Genomic DNA, 14,258 nt, shown 5'->3' with positions numbered 1-14,258 from the left:
GTTGTGGAATTAAACATATGAAGAGCACTGGGCATAGTACGAGGCTTGTGATAGGAGCCGTTACTGATGTCATTGCCCCCCTACTTCTTTTGGTTATAAAAACTCCCAAATCCGTACAGTCTTTCCTCCCCACATCCTGTTACAGTTTACTCCAGGAACAGACCTCATGTGTATCCTTCAGCTCTCTTCGGTGGCCGTGTGGCAAGATAGGGAAGGACATGGAGTGGGAGGGGGGCGGGCAGTTTGATAGAGCAGTGAAGAGAAGTGAAGTCTGAAGTCAGACTGCCTGGGTGGGGTCCAACCCCTCTACTTACTAACCGTGTTATTCAGCCCCTCTGTGCCTCAGTTTCCTCACTGTAAAACGGAGATGACCGTCCTGGGTACATCATAGAATTGTGGGGACTAATTGAGATGACATGTCACACATAGGCCCAGAGTGAGCATCAGTTGTTGCCGTCCCTCACCGTCAGCTCTTCCTGTTCATTCTCCCAGGCAGGTAGTGTTACAGACTTTAACTACCAAACCAAGAGTCGAAGGAGGAGATCTCTTTTCAGAGGGGAAAATAAATAATGATAATATTTGTACTTTGTCAGAGAATTAAATAGTCTTTGATAGAGGCTGTGTGTCATCAAGGAGGGACTCGGATTTGTGGTTCTTTCCCCCAGGATGCACTGCCCCCAGCACCATCCGCGGGCCGTTGAAGCATGGAAGTTAGTAGATGTTTTATTTTAAAGCAGTTTGCTTTCCTGGATGGCGCTTTGCTAAAGGGAAGAAGAGGTAGGACTGAAGAGAGAACGGATATTTGTTGCCCTCCAACAGTGTGCCAAATACCGTGCCATGGATGTCCCTTTATAGTGGGACAAGTGATCTCATTTAGCCCTCACAGCAAATTTACGAACTAGGTTTTATTATTATTTGTATGATTACCCATCTTATCAATGAAACTGAGACTCAGTGAGGCCAGGCAGCTTCTGTAGGACACTGGACGTGCTGAGATTCAACCCTGGAGCTGCCTGACTCCAAAACCTATCACGTCATGTTCTGTCCTTTTTTGGCTGCCCCTGGGTAACAGTTAAGTACGTTAACTAAGGGTGTTCTGTTTGTGTCGCGATCTCTGTGACTTTGTCCTGAGCATCCCTTGCTTGAGCTGCCTTTAAGGGTGGTGTCTAGAGAAGCACAGGATATGTGATGGGGAGAGACGGGAGGTACTGGGAACAGAGAGACTAGTCACCTCTGGTGCAGAGCAAGGGGTGTCTGAAGAAGTAGAAAGGGTCAGATTTTGTGATGAGGCACTGGACGAGTACTCAGGATTTAGTGACTAATGATGCAGGAATGAGAAGAGTCATAGATGACTGTGACTTCTAATACAGTAGTTAAAGACCCCTGAGCTAACAGACCCAACAGAGCTAAGGAACCTCAAAAGAGGTGCCGGGATTTTTCTGTAGGAAAGAGGGTAATGATTTCAGTGTTGGAAGTGGGTTGTCAGATTCTGGGGCCAAACTCCCGTATCTAGTTCACTATACCACTCCTGATCTTCTTTTTCCCCAAACTCAGTTATTCTGTGAAGAATAACAGGTTCTTAATCTGTTTCCCGCCCTGGGCAATAGAAGTAGAGATACTGATAGCCTGAGAGTGACAAGAGAGAGCAGGCATGATGAGGAAGTCCCTGTGAAAGGACTTTTACTGCTAAGATCCAGGTCAGCGCAACAGGTTTGTGGGTGTTGAACTAAACTGGGAGGGTTATGATCTTCACTCTATGCGTTCACCCCGGATGATCGAACTCTGAAAAATCAGATCACGTGAACATAACTCACTACCAAGTTTTTAACTTTTTTTTTTAAAGTTTATTTATTTATTTGAGAGTCAGCGCACACATGCACGTGAGCTGGGGAGGGGCAGAGAGAGGGAGAGAGAGAATCCCAAGCAGGCTCCATATAGAGCCTGACTCAGGGCTCGACCTCCGGAATCACGAGATCATGACCTGAGCCGAGATCAAGTTGGACGCTTAACCAACTGAGCCACCCAGGCCCCCCTCATCCTGATCGTTTTTAACTGTATACAGTAGTTTAGTGGAACATTCTGCCTCGTTATTAGCAAAGCTGGAGAATTGTTCCCACCTCACTGCTGAATGTGCTTTTCTGGTGACTAAAATACACTTGTATTCCCAGGTACAGAGTTTCTTTCTCTTGGATCTTCTGGGTCAACACTGTCCGAATTCTACCCCCCCGCCCCGGCCCCAATTACCTTCTCGGTTCCCGAAGACCTTACATCTCATCTAGAATAGTACATATTAAGTGTATTACATTTTAGTCTTCTTGAGATTTGAGAGCAAGTCTTTCCTTGCTGGGGATCAGACAGTAAAGTCTATTTCCATGAATAAAGACCATCTCAGTAGAAGAGCCAACTAATACTGTCCATTGTATTGAACCTGATAGCCCTGTCAGAAGACATACTTTCCTAAAAAAAAAAAAAACCTTGTTCAAGAGGAGATGTGCTGAACTTGGCTCCTGGACCACATGCTCCATACTAAATTGCTATTTGGATCACTCCACTTGAGGTGAAAAAGAAAGTTCATGTCGTTCTCGCAATTGAGGATTTTGTACCCCTGGGTAAAGTCTTCTGAAGAAATGCCTGATGAAATTCAAATGGGCTGATTGGAGGTTATTTTGATTATACATTATGAGAATGTCTGTGTTTTCTCCAAGGGCTAACCGGAGGTTTTTTTTCCTTGCTTCATTTGCCTTATTTCCTTACAGGGCTTCTTGCAAATGAATTTAACATCTTTCTTAACCTTCTTCCTTTTTCTCCTGCGGTTTTTCGATATTTAGGTTAAAGAAATCACCCGCGATATTAAGCAGCTAGATCATGCCAAACGCCACCTGACCACCTCCATCACAACACTGAACCACCTGCACATGTTAGCAGGTGGCGTGGATTCCCTTGAGTAAGCAGCATCAACTTTCTCTTTGGGGTCCACCGCGAGTGAATGTGCCATGTAAAGAAAATGGCAGCATAGGGTTTGTTTTTTTTTTCCTTTTACTTCTCAGCCAAGTACTTCTCCTGCCCCACTTCCTGCAGATTGGTCTCAAATGTTAATCACCATTTTGGCTTTGTTTGTTTGTTTTTGTTTTTGTTTTTTTAATTTTTTTTTTTTTAACGTCTATTTATTTTTGAGACAGAAACAGAGCATGAACGGGGGAGGGTCAGAGAGAGGGAGACACAGAATCTGAAACAGGCTCCAGGCTCTGAGCTGTCAGCACAGAGCCCGACGCGGGGCTCGAGCTCACCGACCGCAAAATCATGACCTGAGCCGAAGTCGGCCGCTTAACTGACTGAGCCACCCAGGCGCCCCAACCATTTTAGCTTTGTGCCCTTTGGTGTTCAAAATGTAACAAACACCTGACGCTTTGAAGTGAGGTGCAAAGGAGTATGAAAGGGACCCAGACAGCACGTGGAGCATGACTCTAAGAATACAAGTCATTTAAACGTGGCAAATCTCTACCATTAAGGCCAGCAAGGTCATTCAGGACTGTAACGGCTCCCTGCAGCCTCTGCTTGGCAAGTTTTCCGACTTGTGTTGGGCTGAGTCTCACTGCCGTTGGATGTTCAGTAGAGAAACAGAGCTTTGATTTATCATTCATCCCACCTTTTTTCTCCAACCCACTTTTTCTTTTTTTTAAGGTTTATTTATTTTTGAGAGGGAGAGAGCACATGCACAAGTTGGGGAGGGGCAGAAAGAGGGAGAGAGAAAGAATCCCAAGCAGGCACCGCACTGTCAGCCCAGAGCCTGATGCCGGGCTCGAACTCATGAACCATGAGATAATGACGTGTGCTGAAATCAAGACTCAGACGCCCAACTGAGCCACCCAGATGTCCCCCGACCCACTTTTTCAAGGTCTTTTTCAAAGACTGTAGCATCCTGCGTGGTTTTTAGAGGAGCTATAGGGAATGATGCGTGAGGACATTAGAAACACCATTAAAACAAAGAGCTGGCTATTTACTGCAAGAAGCAATCCAAAGACCTGTTTTACTAGCACAATTCTGACATGCCGGTTCACTTCTGTGGTCTGTCTCAGGCTGAGAATTTCCCCCTGCCCCAGTGTCAGTGTAGTCTCACGTATAGACAGAGAAAGAGCATCTGCACAGAAATTTAGATGCAGCATCCAAAGCTGGGGGGATGAAGGGGTCAGACTCCTTCCTGGTCTCTCTAGGCATTGTGTGAGCTCCAGCGAACCCTGGCCCATCCTCCCGCAAGCAGTGATCAGAGAGGTGAGCCGGCCAGTGAGAGACTAGAGGAGCTGTTTCCTTGTCTGTTGCCCCAGATGCTGTGGTTCCCACCAGACTATCAGACCGGGCAGTGGTAGCAACATACCATGTTTGCTTGAGCTTGGTCCTGTCTTTTTAAAAGCCTCTTTTTTTCTTTTTTTTTTTTTTTTAATGCCTAAGGGAAGTCATAAATTATACATTATTTTAAAAGCTCCACCCTAGTGAAAAACTTAGAACTAACAGTTTGTCCTTCCTTGTGTAACTGTTGATTTTATTAGCCTTCTTTTATTTAAGCTTCATTAACATTAGTAGTAGTGAAAGTAGACCTATCTGAGACAAGAGTTGCTTAACATTGGCTTAAAACCTACAGATTTGAGTTAAATACATATAAACACCCTTTGTTGTAGGCTGGGATGATGTGTTCTGTTTGCCCCTAAGCTGTAATCCTCAGATAGTAACATTCTTATCCCTCATCTCTGTTAAAAGCCTGCTAATCCCATAACATCCAACCCAAATCCATAGTCTTCCTAGATTTCCCCTCCCCCACCCCTCCATCATTCCCACGTTCTTTTGTACCTCCTATATTGCATAACTTGTACTTCTGTGTAGACTCAGTTTGTCCTACTTGGTTTTAGTTAGATGTGTACTTGGCTCTCTCTCTGTCTTACTAAACAATGTCACCTTGAGGATTTTGACTAGGTCTTATTTTTTTCACCAGCAAGGCACAGGACCTTATGTATTCAGTGCTCAGTAGTACATGGTCACCAGATCGAGTTGATCTCTATTTTGTAGTTCAGAGTAGATTGTCCTGCATCTGTGTCTTGTGTCCTCAGTGTTTTTCTAGCGTTCTCGACTTCTTATTTCCTTGCAGAGCCATGACCAGGCGAAGACAGTATGGAGAAGTTGCTAATCTTCTTCAGGGTGTGATGAATGTTCTGGAGCACTTCCACAAGTACATGGGAGTTCCACAGATCCGGCAGCTTTCTGAGAGGTAAAGTGTCCTTGGAGAAAACAATCACCTGCTTTAAGAAAAGACCGTGCTAGGATGCGCTTCAGCACTTAGCTCAGTATGTTCACTGCAGAATCTTGTAAGAAAGAACCTCAGATGTCATCTGATCTGTCTCTGTGTGACACAGATATCCTGTCTACCTTATCCCTTACCGACTCCTTACCATATCTTCTAAAGCAATCTATATTAGATAGTTGCGGGCCCAGCATCCCAGGACGGGCAGCTGGAATGTTGTATGTGTAGACAACTCTTGGCTGTCCACATTTATGAGAAAAACTCTTCCAGTTGTCTATTTCCTTGTAACAAATCACCACAATCCTTAGTGGCTGACAAACAACAGTTACTTTACTCCTGTAATTTGGCCTTCCTCAGCGGAACAGCTCGCCTCTGCTTCACGCAGCATCAGCTGGGGTGGCTCAGGAGGGGCCTGAAGGATCCGTGACTCACTCTCATGGCTGGCAAGTGAGTGCTCATTGTGCACTGGGAGTTCACCTGAGTTGTCCTCCATGGGCTGTTTGGTCTTCCTCATGGCCAGGTCCCAAGAGAACCAGACCTTGGAAGTCCCATAGCATCATTCCTAGTCACAAGGCTGCCAGGATGAGGGAGGAAGGAACATAGTCTCTTCTAAGCCACCTCTCCCAGTGGGGGGAATGTCAGAGTCCCACTGACAGAAAGGGCACGTGGAATGGGCAATATTGCCGTGGAAGTCTTTGGAAAATCTTGTTTGCCACTAGAACTTCAGAGGTGACAAAATGATGACTTAGCCTCTTCTTTATTCTTACCTCTGTTGAGTTCCAATCCCAGATTCAGAACCAGTAGAAAGAAAGGCTGATGCTTAGAAGGAAGATGAAGATTCTAAAGGACAGTGGGAGGGGGGGTGAGTTCAGTGTCTTTTCTGTTAGAAAGAGGGCAAGGAGAATACCGAGAAGGCAGAGATGATCATGATTGACGAATCCTAACCTTTCTTGCCACAAAGAAGAGACAAGGGGGCTGGAACTTAGCAGCAGCTATCATCTTCACTTCTGCCTTCTTAATGAGGCCTGATTGCTACAGGCCTCTTTTTCCTCACGTTTCTGTATTTGTAATCCTATAAGTAATTGTATAAGTGATCCAGGGATATGTTTTCTTTATTTTAACAAAAGTCAGGCGTGCCTGGGTGACTCAGTTGGTTAAGCATCTGACTTCAGTTCAGGTCATGGTCTCACAGTCTGTGAGCTTGAGCCCTGCGTCGGGCTCTGTGCTAACAACTCAGAGCCTGGAGCCTGCTTTGAATTCTGTGTGTGTCTCTCTTTCTGCCCTCCCTTGCCGTCCTCAAAAATATACAGATGAAACCAAAGTGCCATTTAGCTGTGCCTCTACCTATACAGGGAGTGACTGTTATCAATTTAATGTGTATCCTTCTAGATCTTTTATCTGTGCATTTACATAAGTCTATAGTTTCAGTTTGTGGTTTTCTTTTCTTTTATTATTTATTTTTTTTTAAGTTTATATATTTGAGAGAGAGAGAGCGTGGGTGGGAAAGGGGCAGAGAGAGAGAGAGAGAGAGAGAGAGAGAGAGAATCCCAAGCATGTTCTGTGCTGTCTGCACAGAACCCAACACAGGACTCAGTTCCACAACCGCGATATCATGACCTGAGCTGAAATCAAGAGCCAGATGCTTAACTGACTGAGCCACCCAGGCACCCCAGTTTTCTTTTATTTATTTATTTTTTAAATTAATTTATTTGTCTTGAGAGACGGAGAGAGAGAGAGAATCCCAAGCAGGCTCCGCACTGTCAGTGCAGAGCCCGATGCGAGGCTGGAACCCACGAACCGTGAGCTCATGACTTGAGCCAAAGTCGGATGCTTAACTGGCTGAGCCTCCCAGGCACCCCTTGTTTTATTTTAAATAAATGGTTTCACACCATATGCTTCATTCTGAAACTTACCTTTTGGTTTTAACCTCTCGTTGTATTTTAGAGATTTTTCCGCATCAATATGTACACACCTGCCTCGTGCTTTTTAATTGATACCTGGAATTCCAAAGTACAATACACTGCAGATGATTTAACCATTCTTACATCACTAGATTGTTTGCTTCTGATTTTTTAAATCTACCCCTTTTTACACATCTGTAAATATTTCCCTAGGAGAGATTTTGGGTCATGGGTAGCGTACATTTAAAATTTTAATAATGACTTCCCATTTGCCCTCCCAAGAGACTTTTTTTATTTATAGCACTATCTGGACAGTATCAGTACCCATTTCCCCATACCTTCAACAATGCTAAATGGTCAGTTTTCCGATTTATTTAACTGATGGATGAAAAATAACATCCAGTTCCTTTCATTCTCATTTCTCTGCTAACTACTGAGAGTAGTTTTCATTTAATTATTGACTATCTGCATTTCCTTTGAAATACCTGTTTGCCCATTGCCTCTTTGAATATTGAGTTCTTTCTTTCTTTCTTATTGTTTTGTAAAAGTCTCTATATATTCTGGACATTAATGCTTTGTCAGATCTGGTAGATCTTGCCTGTAAAACCATCTGGATGTGTTACCTGTTTTCAAGGCAGATCTTTGACTCTCACTGTGATTTCTTCCGTGGTAATTGGTCTATTCGGGATTCCTACTTTTTAAAAAATGATGTTAATATACACATAACATAAAATTTTAATCATTTTTAAGTACACACTTCAGTGGCATTAAGTATATTCACAATATTATATAACCATCACCACTTCTATTTCTAAAACTTTTTCATTACCCCAAACAGAAACTCTTACCCATTAAATAGTAACTCCCATTACCTCCTCTCCCCCACCTCTGGTAACTTCTGTTTTACTTTCTGTTTCTGTGATTTGCCTAGTCTAGGTACCTCATATAAATGGAATCATATAATATTTGTTCTTTTGTGCCTGGCTTATTTTACTGAGTACAGTGTTTCATGGTTCATCCATGTTGTAGAATGTGTCAGAATTTCATTTCTTTTTAAGGCTGAATATTTCATTGTAAATATATATTATACAGTTTGTTTATCCATTCATCTGTTGATGGACACACAGGTTGCTTCTACCCATTGGCTGTTGCATGATAGACTAGGCAAATCTACTGTCTGGCGTTTCTTATTGCCTATCAAAAATCTGGTCAATCTGATTCTTACTCCTTTATAAGATCATCTGTTTTTGTTTGATTCTTATTTTGCTCTGGAAGCATTTGAGATTGGGGGTGTGTGTGTCAGGAATTTTACTAGGATATAGGTCTCTTGTCCTTCATGTTACTCTGTACTTACTGTATCTTCAATATAAAGACTTGAGTTTCAGAAATAGAACTGCCCTACGACCCAGTAATTGCACTACTAGATATTTATCCAAAGGATACAAAAACGCTGATTCGAAAGGGGCACATGCACCCCAGTGTTTATAGCAGTGCTATCGATAACAGCCAAATTATGGGAAGAAGCCCAAATATCCATCAACTGACAAATGGATAAAGAAGATGTGGTATATGTATACAATGGAGTATTACTCAGTGATCAAAAAGAACGAAATCTTGCCATTTGCAATAACATGGATGGAACTAGAGTGTATTATGTTAAGTGAAATTAGTCAGAGAAAGACATATATGATTGCACTCATATGTGGAATTTAAGAAACAAATCAGATGAACATGGGGAAGGGAAGGAAAAATAAGATAAAAACAGAGAGGGAGGCAAACCATAAGCGACTGTTAAATACAGAGAACAAATAGGGTTGCTGGAGGGGTGTTGTGTAGGGGGATGGGCTAAATGGGGGATGGGCATTAAGGAGGACACTTGTTGGGATGAGCAGTGGGCGTTACAGGTAAGTGACAAGTCACCAAATTCTACTCCTGAAATCATTATTACACTATGTGTTAACTAACTTGGATTTAAATAAAATTTAAAAATTTTTTAAATAAATAAAGACTCATAAGTTTCTTAAGTTGGGAGAAATCGTTTTCTTCTTTTTCTTTGAGTAGTTTCTATGCATTGTTCTCTATTCTCTTAGTGGAAAGAATTCCTATTGCACGAATATTGGAACTTCTAGATCTGCTGCCATATTTCTTAATTTTTCTTTCCTACTTTGCATCTCTTTTTTCCCCCTTTTAAAAAGGCTGAGTTCCTCAACTGAGCCTTACTGTTTTAACGTATTCCTCAGTCATGCCCATTCTGCTGTCTGGCCCAGCTGTTGAGTTTCTATTTCAGCAGTCCCACTTTAATCTTTAGGATCTCTACTTGATTCTTTTTTCATGGGCACAATATCCTCTTAAATCTCTCAGGGTGTATAGAGTCTGTGTATTTTGAAGCTCTGAGTTTCTGTTTCTGTTCTGTTTGTTTGTCCTCTGATAGAAGGTCTTCGGTTTGCTGATCATGGGACTCTCTTTCTTGCTATTAGCGTTCCTCTGGTGTTGGGTGATTTCTAGCCAAAAGCTCACTTTTGGCTTTCAGATTCCGTCGTTCTGATCAGGGATGCTCTTTTACTGCCACCCGCCGGTGATGGAGAGGGGGCTGTGCTGCTCAGCTAAGTGCCGCAGGTAGCTCTTCTGAGGTGAGGTGGGGCTGGAACTGCCAGGTGGAGAGGCCAGCGGCTGATCTTCTGGGCTCGGGGCTCCCTGCCCTGCCTGGGTGTTGTCAGCCCTCTGGCCTCTGCTGGGGTTCTCAGACGCATACCCACTCCCGACCTGGCCGCACAAGGCGGGGACGCAGACCCGGACACTGGCTTGGTGACTCCTCCTGCAGGAGCCCGACATACCCCGCTGGCATTCACTTCCTGCTCTTGGTCTCCACTACCCTCATGTCTTTCATGTTCGAAAAGCAGTTTTCAGCAGTGATTTCCTTCTTCAGTCCTGTGCTCCCAGGCAGTCCAAAGAGTTTCTAGTGTGCCACTTCTTTTCTTGCCTGGTTCTGGATTTTTATTAAAATCTTGTCATTATGTCTAAGGATTTGGGGCACAAGGGGAGATTGCAGCAGGTACTCAGTGTGCCGTCTTCTAGTGGCAATGCCACAGAACCGTTAGGGAATGGAAGAACCAAACTTGGCAGAATCCTAGGGAAATCACCACCCTTTCCCCCATCCTTCCTAACTCCTCCACACTTAGAACTGGCCGGTCGCCATATCACCCTGGGGTCACAAAGTAGCCAAGGGTGCAGACAAACCGGTCCTTGGGAGCTGCCAGAAAGAAGGAAGCTTGGATGGAGAAGGCAGACTTGTGCTCAGGGGATGGAGGAGGAGAAGGGAAGGCACTATCCCCTCCCTTCACCCTCGTGATAATCCAGAGTTGATCTTTTTCCCAATTCACTTTATTCTGTCCTTCATTTACCTAAAGGATGTATACTATGGACTTTCTATATCCTAGGCCCCATGCTGGGGTACTGAAGGCACAAAGTAAGAAATACATATGCTCTGCCCTCAACGAGTTCACCATTGTTGTGCGGAAAAGAGAGACACTAGTAGAAAATTTTAGTGTAGTGTGCATATAACAAAACTGGTAGGTACTGCACAAGGAATAGCAGGACCTCAGAAGAGGAATTGAAAGACTCCGCCTTTGGGGGCTGAGGGCAGTGGTGACAGAAGAGTTCAGTTTTCATCTGGTCTTGAAGAATAGGTAGGATCTTACCACCAAGACAAGAAGAGAGGAGGAACAATAGGAGAGAGAGAGAGAACATCATGGTACTTTGGGAGACAATGGAGTGTGAAAGGCTACGTAGGTAGGTAGGGTCAGATTTTATATGCCATGCTAAAGAGCCCTTTATTTTGTGGACAGTGAAAAATCTTAAGGGGGGAGAGGCGTGATCTCATTTGTGTTTTGTAAAAGTCTGATGGATTATAGGCACAAAGGACTGGAGATTGAGACTATGTTCTAGCCTAGAAAAGATAAGAACCTTACCAAGACAGTGGCCATGAGGTCAAGGAGATGTGTGGAGGGATTGGTTACCAGTTGGTTGTGTTGGATAAGCATTGTTTGTTGTTGTTGCTTTAATTCTTTTAGAGAGAGCTAGAGTGAGTACAGGCAGGGGGGAGAGAGAGAGAGAGAGAGAGAGAGAGAGAGAGAGAGAGAGAGAATATCCTAAGCAGGCTCCACACTCAGCATAGAGCCCGACACAGGGCTTGATCCCAAACCGTGGAATCACGACCTGAGCCAAAATCAAGAGTCAGACGCCCACCCAAGGTGCCCCTTGGGTGGGCATTGTCGATGGCAGAAATACGGCAGAACTGAATTCTATTCCTAATTGTCTGTAGGGACAAACAAGACCTACAAGAGGATGCACTCTATTAGGACTCTTCTTTTTAACGTTTTTCAAAGAGGTGGTTTTATACATTTGAAGGAACTTTGTGATCACTGTTGTAAGACATTCTCTTCAAAAAGAGAAAATCTAACATTCTAGTAGTATATTTCAGGGCTTCTGCCATTCATTATCACGTAGGATTGCTGCAAACACAGGAGGATTTATTTTTCTTTCAGTTCATTTTGCAGCTTCCGTTTGCAAAACTTTTGTGTTGGTGATACAGAATATGTGCTATTAAGTAACACCAAAAACAACCCAGGAGGAGAAATCTCTTGTTTTCAGTGCTTGACTACAATTGTTTTTCAAGAGGTACTAAAAGTTTGAGGAAAGTCCAGATTTCTTATTTTTAGCATCTTTTCTGGTGAATTCTCCTCCCTTATGTTTACATAAGTGATGGTGGAACCATCTGGAAGTGATAGAAGTAGCTGTTTGTGGGGAGGGGGGAAAGCAGCAGAGTTACACCCTATGTGTTGCTTTAGTTTCTCCAGTTTAATAGCTTGCTGTCTGTAAATCGCAGAAGTCGCATGAAAGGTTGTGACCTTTGCCTGTATGTTTGAAATATGAAGTTCACGGACCTTGATTTGAATATACCTGTTTCTTCCAGCCACCCTTCTAGAAAATGCTTAAATATTAATGTAGCATTGAAGGAAAGATTTTTTTTTTTAATATCGTCTTTATATTTCAAGCCTCCTGGTTCAAGAATATCCACGAAAGCAACTGTTTCTAGTAATCAGTCGATATTTCCTGAGAAAGAGTAGAAGATTCTTGCATTCTCCTGAAACCTGTAAAACCCTTGAACTAAAAAAAATATTGTAGAGGACTATAACTCACTTTTTATATGAGAGAGATACCTGGCAGGTTGGGGAGAGCGGGTGTCACATGGTGTAGCAATGAAAGAAATTGGAAAATGAAAAGGTCTGACTGTGTGACTTTGACAAGTTCTTTCTGAAGTTTCAAAGGTACAAGGGCTGTGCTTGACGATCTCAAATTGTCCCACTGAATCACTCTGATTCTGGGGTGGGATTCTTTACAGAGCCTGTCTGTTTGGAAATAGAGCATCTGACTAACTTAATTAACTGTTCTGTCCAGTGCAGACTTTGGGAGGTCAGCTTATTGTGAAGTGCCCAGGGTGTTTTCTTTGGGACAGCCGTTGACAAGGTAATGGAAGCGTCAGGGTTACTTTATCCACAGATGTCTAAATAATTTTTATAATTTCCTGTATCCTTCTGCTACCACCCAGTGTGCAAAGGTCACCTTTGAGCAACCCCTCATCAGATGGTGTGGAGGGTACTAGAAGTCAGTTGGTTGACCTTCCTTTCTGATCAGCACGGCGACTCCTCTGTTGCCTAAGTGATCAACACCGAGTTGTCACCACCGAAGCAGACTGAGCTTACTTGGATACCAGGAGGAATTTTTATTTACCCTATTCTCTGTTAGTTGTAGGTAAATTTCTGTTCTCTGTTAGTTGTAGGTAAATTTCCTAGCCGCTTTTATGAAAATCATGGTAGTGCAACTTTTTTCTGCCAACAGAGTCTCAGCCAGTCTCTCATTTTACGGAACTTACTTTCATCATTAGAAGAGGAACGAGTTAGGCCCAGGATGTGTTCTCTTAGGGTTGACTGCTTTCTAGGATCCTGTTTAGACAACTGAGCATAAAGACTATATTACATCTCACCCTGAAAATGCATGGAATCGTGGTTTGGGATTATAGATACCATCATTAATATCAGTAAGGGAGATGGTTGCTCTTTCATCTGAGTCACTGCTGGACGCTTCAGAAACTGCTTGAAAACATTTATGCTCTGAAGCCTATTCTTGTGCTCCAGCATTAATTCTACATCCAACTTGCAGCCCCCTGTGAAGGTGCCTGCCAAGCCCACTGGCGCTGGAAAGGTGGGCTCTGGGCAGCAGTCAGTCCTGGAGAGGACAGCGGAAGGCATCCGGTACAGGCCTGCATCCCACCCTCTTACTTCACAACTCTCCCTAGTTGTGGCCCGTGTTGGGGACATGACTGATTTACATGTGGCTCACTGGTGGCACAGCTAGGTCTGCGCTCCTAAGACGTGACTTTGAAACTGGATTGGAAAAGATGGCCAGGGGGTCTACAAATCACACCCTGGTTCTTCCCCTCTCTTCTGCGCTCTGGGAGTACCAGGCCTTATCATAGGCTCCGGTGGTCTTTTCAGGCACCCCGGCAAGAATGTGGAGTTCGGGGATGATGGGGTGGGAGGGGTGAAAGAGGCAGAGCTGGGACCTTTGTGTCACTGAGATGCTCAGGAGCCCTGAGAATATGACATGAGTGTCCCTGACTTGGGGTGGAGCTTCCCCTCCAGGGATTGTCCCCGTGGCTCAGGAGGGAACTGGGGCTGTCTGTGTGCTGCCAAAAGGCAAGCAGGAACAGCGGGGCCTGAGGCTCTGGAAGCTGCCTCTGTCTTGTGACCTGGCGCCAGGGGAGGCTGTCTGCCTGGCCCGTTATGTGGAGTCACAAGACTTTGAGGTACAGTTTTACAAAAGCAGGTTCTCTTCTCTCCTGTCAGACCTCATACTCAAGGCACGTTTCCCATTGTCCGTTGGGCAACTCTGGACGGCGGGCCCTGATTGTGATTTGGGGGCCGTCCCAGTAATAATAGCCTTATCTCTGTCACTGAGCAACTAAAGAGGCTGCAAACCCACTTACAGGAATGGTTTTAAAAATCTTG

General features: G+C 44.0%; 1 protein-coding gene across 2 annotated transcripts in view; it reads left to right on the top strand.

Annotated features, from left to right (window-relative positions):
* Positions 1-14,258, top strand: part of VPS53 (VPS53 subunit of GARP complex) — a 134,680-nt gene that overhangs the window by 37,641 nt on the left and 82,781 nt on the right. For both annotated transcript variants that reach the window (XM_060646884.3, XM_060646883.3), the window contains exons 6-7: positions 2,829-2,944; positions 5,138-5,257. In XM_060646884.3, the coding sequence (XP_060502867.1) occupies positions 2,829-2,944; positions 5,138-5,257 (236 nt within the window). The remainder of the gene's footprint in view (positions 1-2,828; positions 2,945-5,137; positions 5,258-14,258) is intronic.

This window comes from Panthera onca, chromosome E1 (assembly GCF_046562875.1).
Source record: "Panthera onca isolate mPanOnc1 chromosome E1, mPanOnc1 haplotype 2, whole genome shotgun sequence".
NCBI classification, from domain to species: domain Eukaryota; kingdom Metazoa; phylum Chordata; class Mammalia; order Carnivora; family Felidae; genus Panthera; species Panthera onca.
This window is presented reverse-complemented; position numbering and strand designations above follow the sequence as displayed.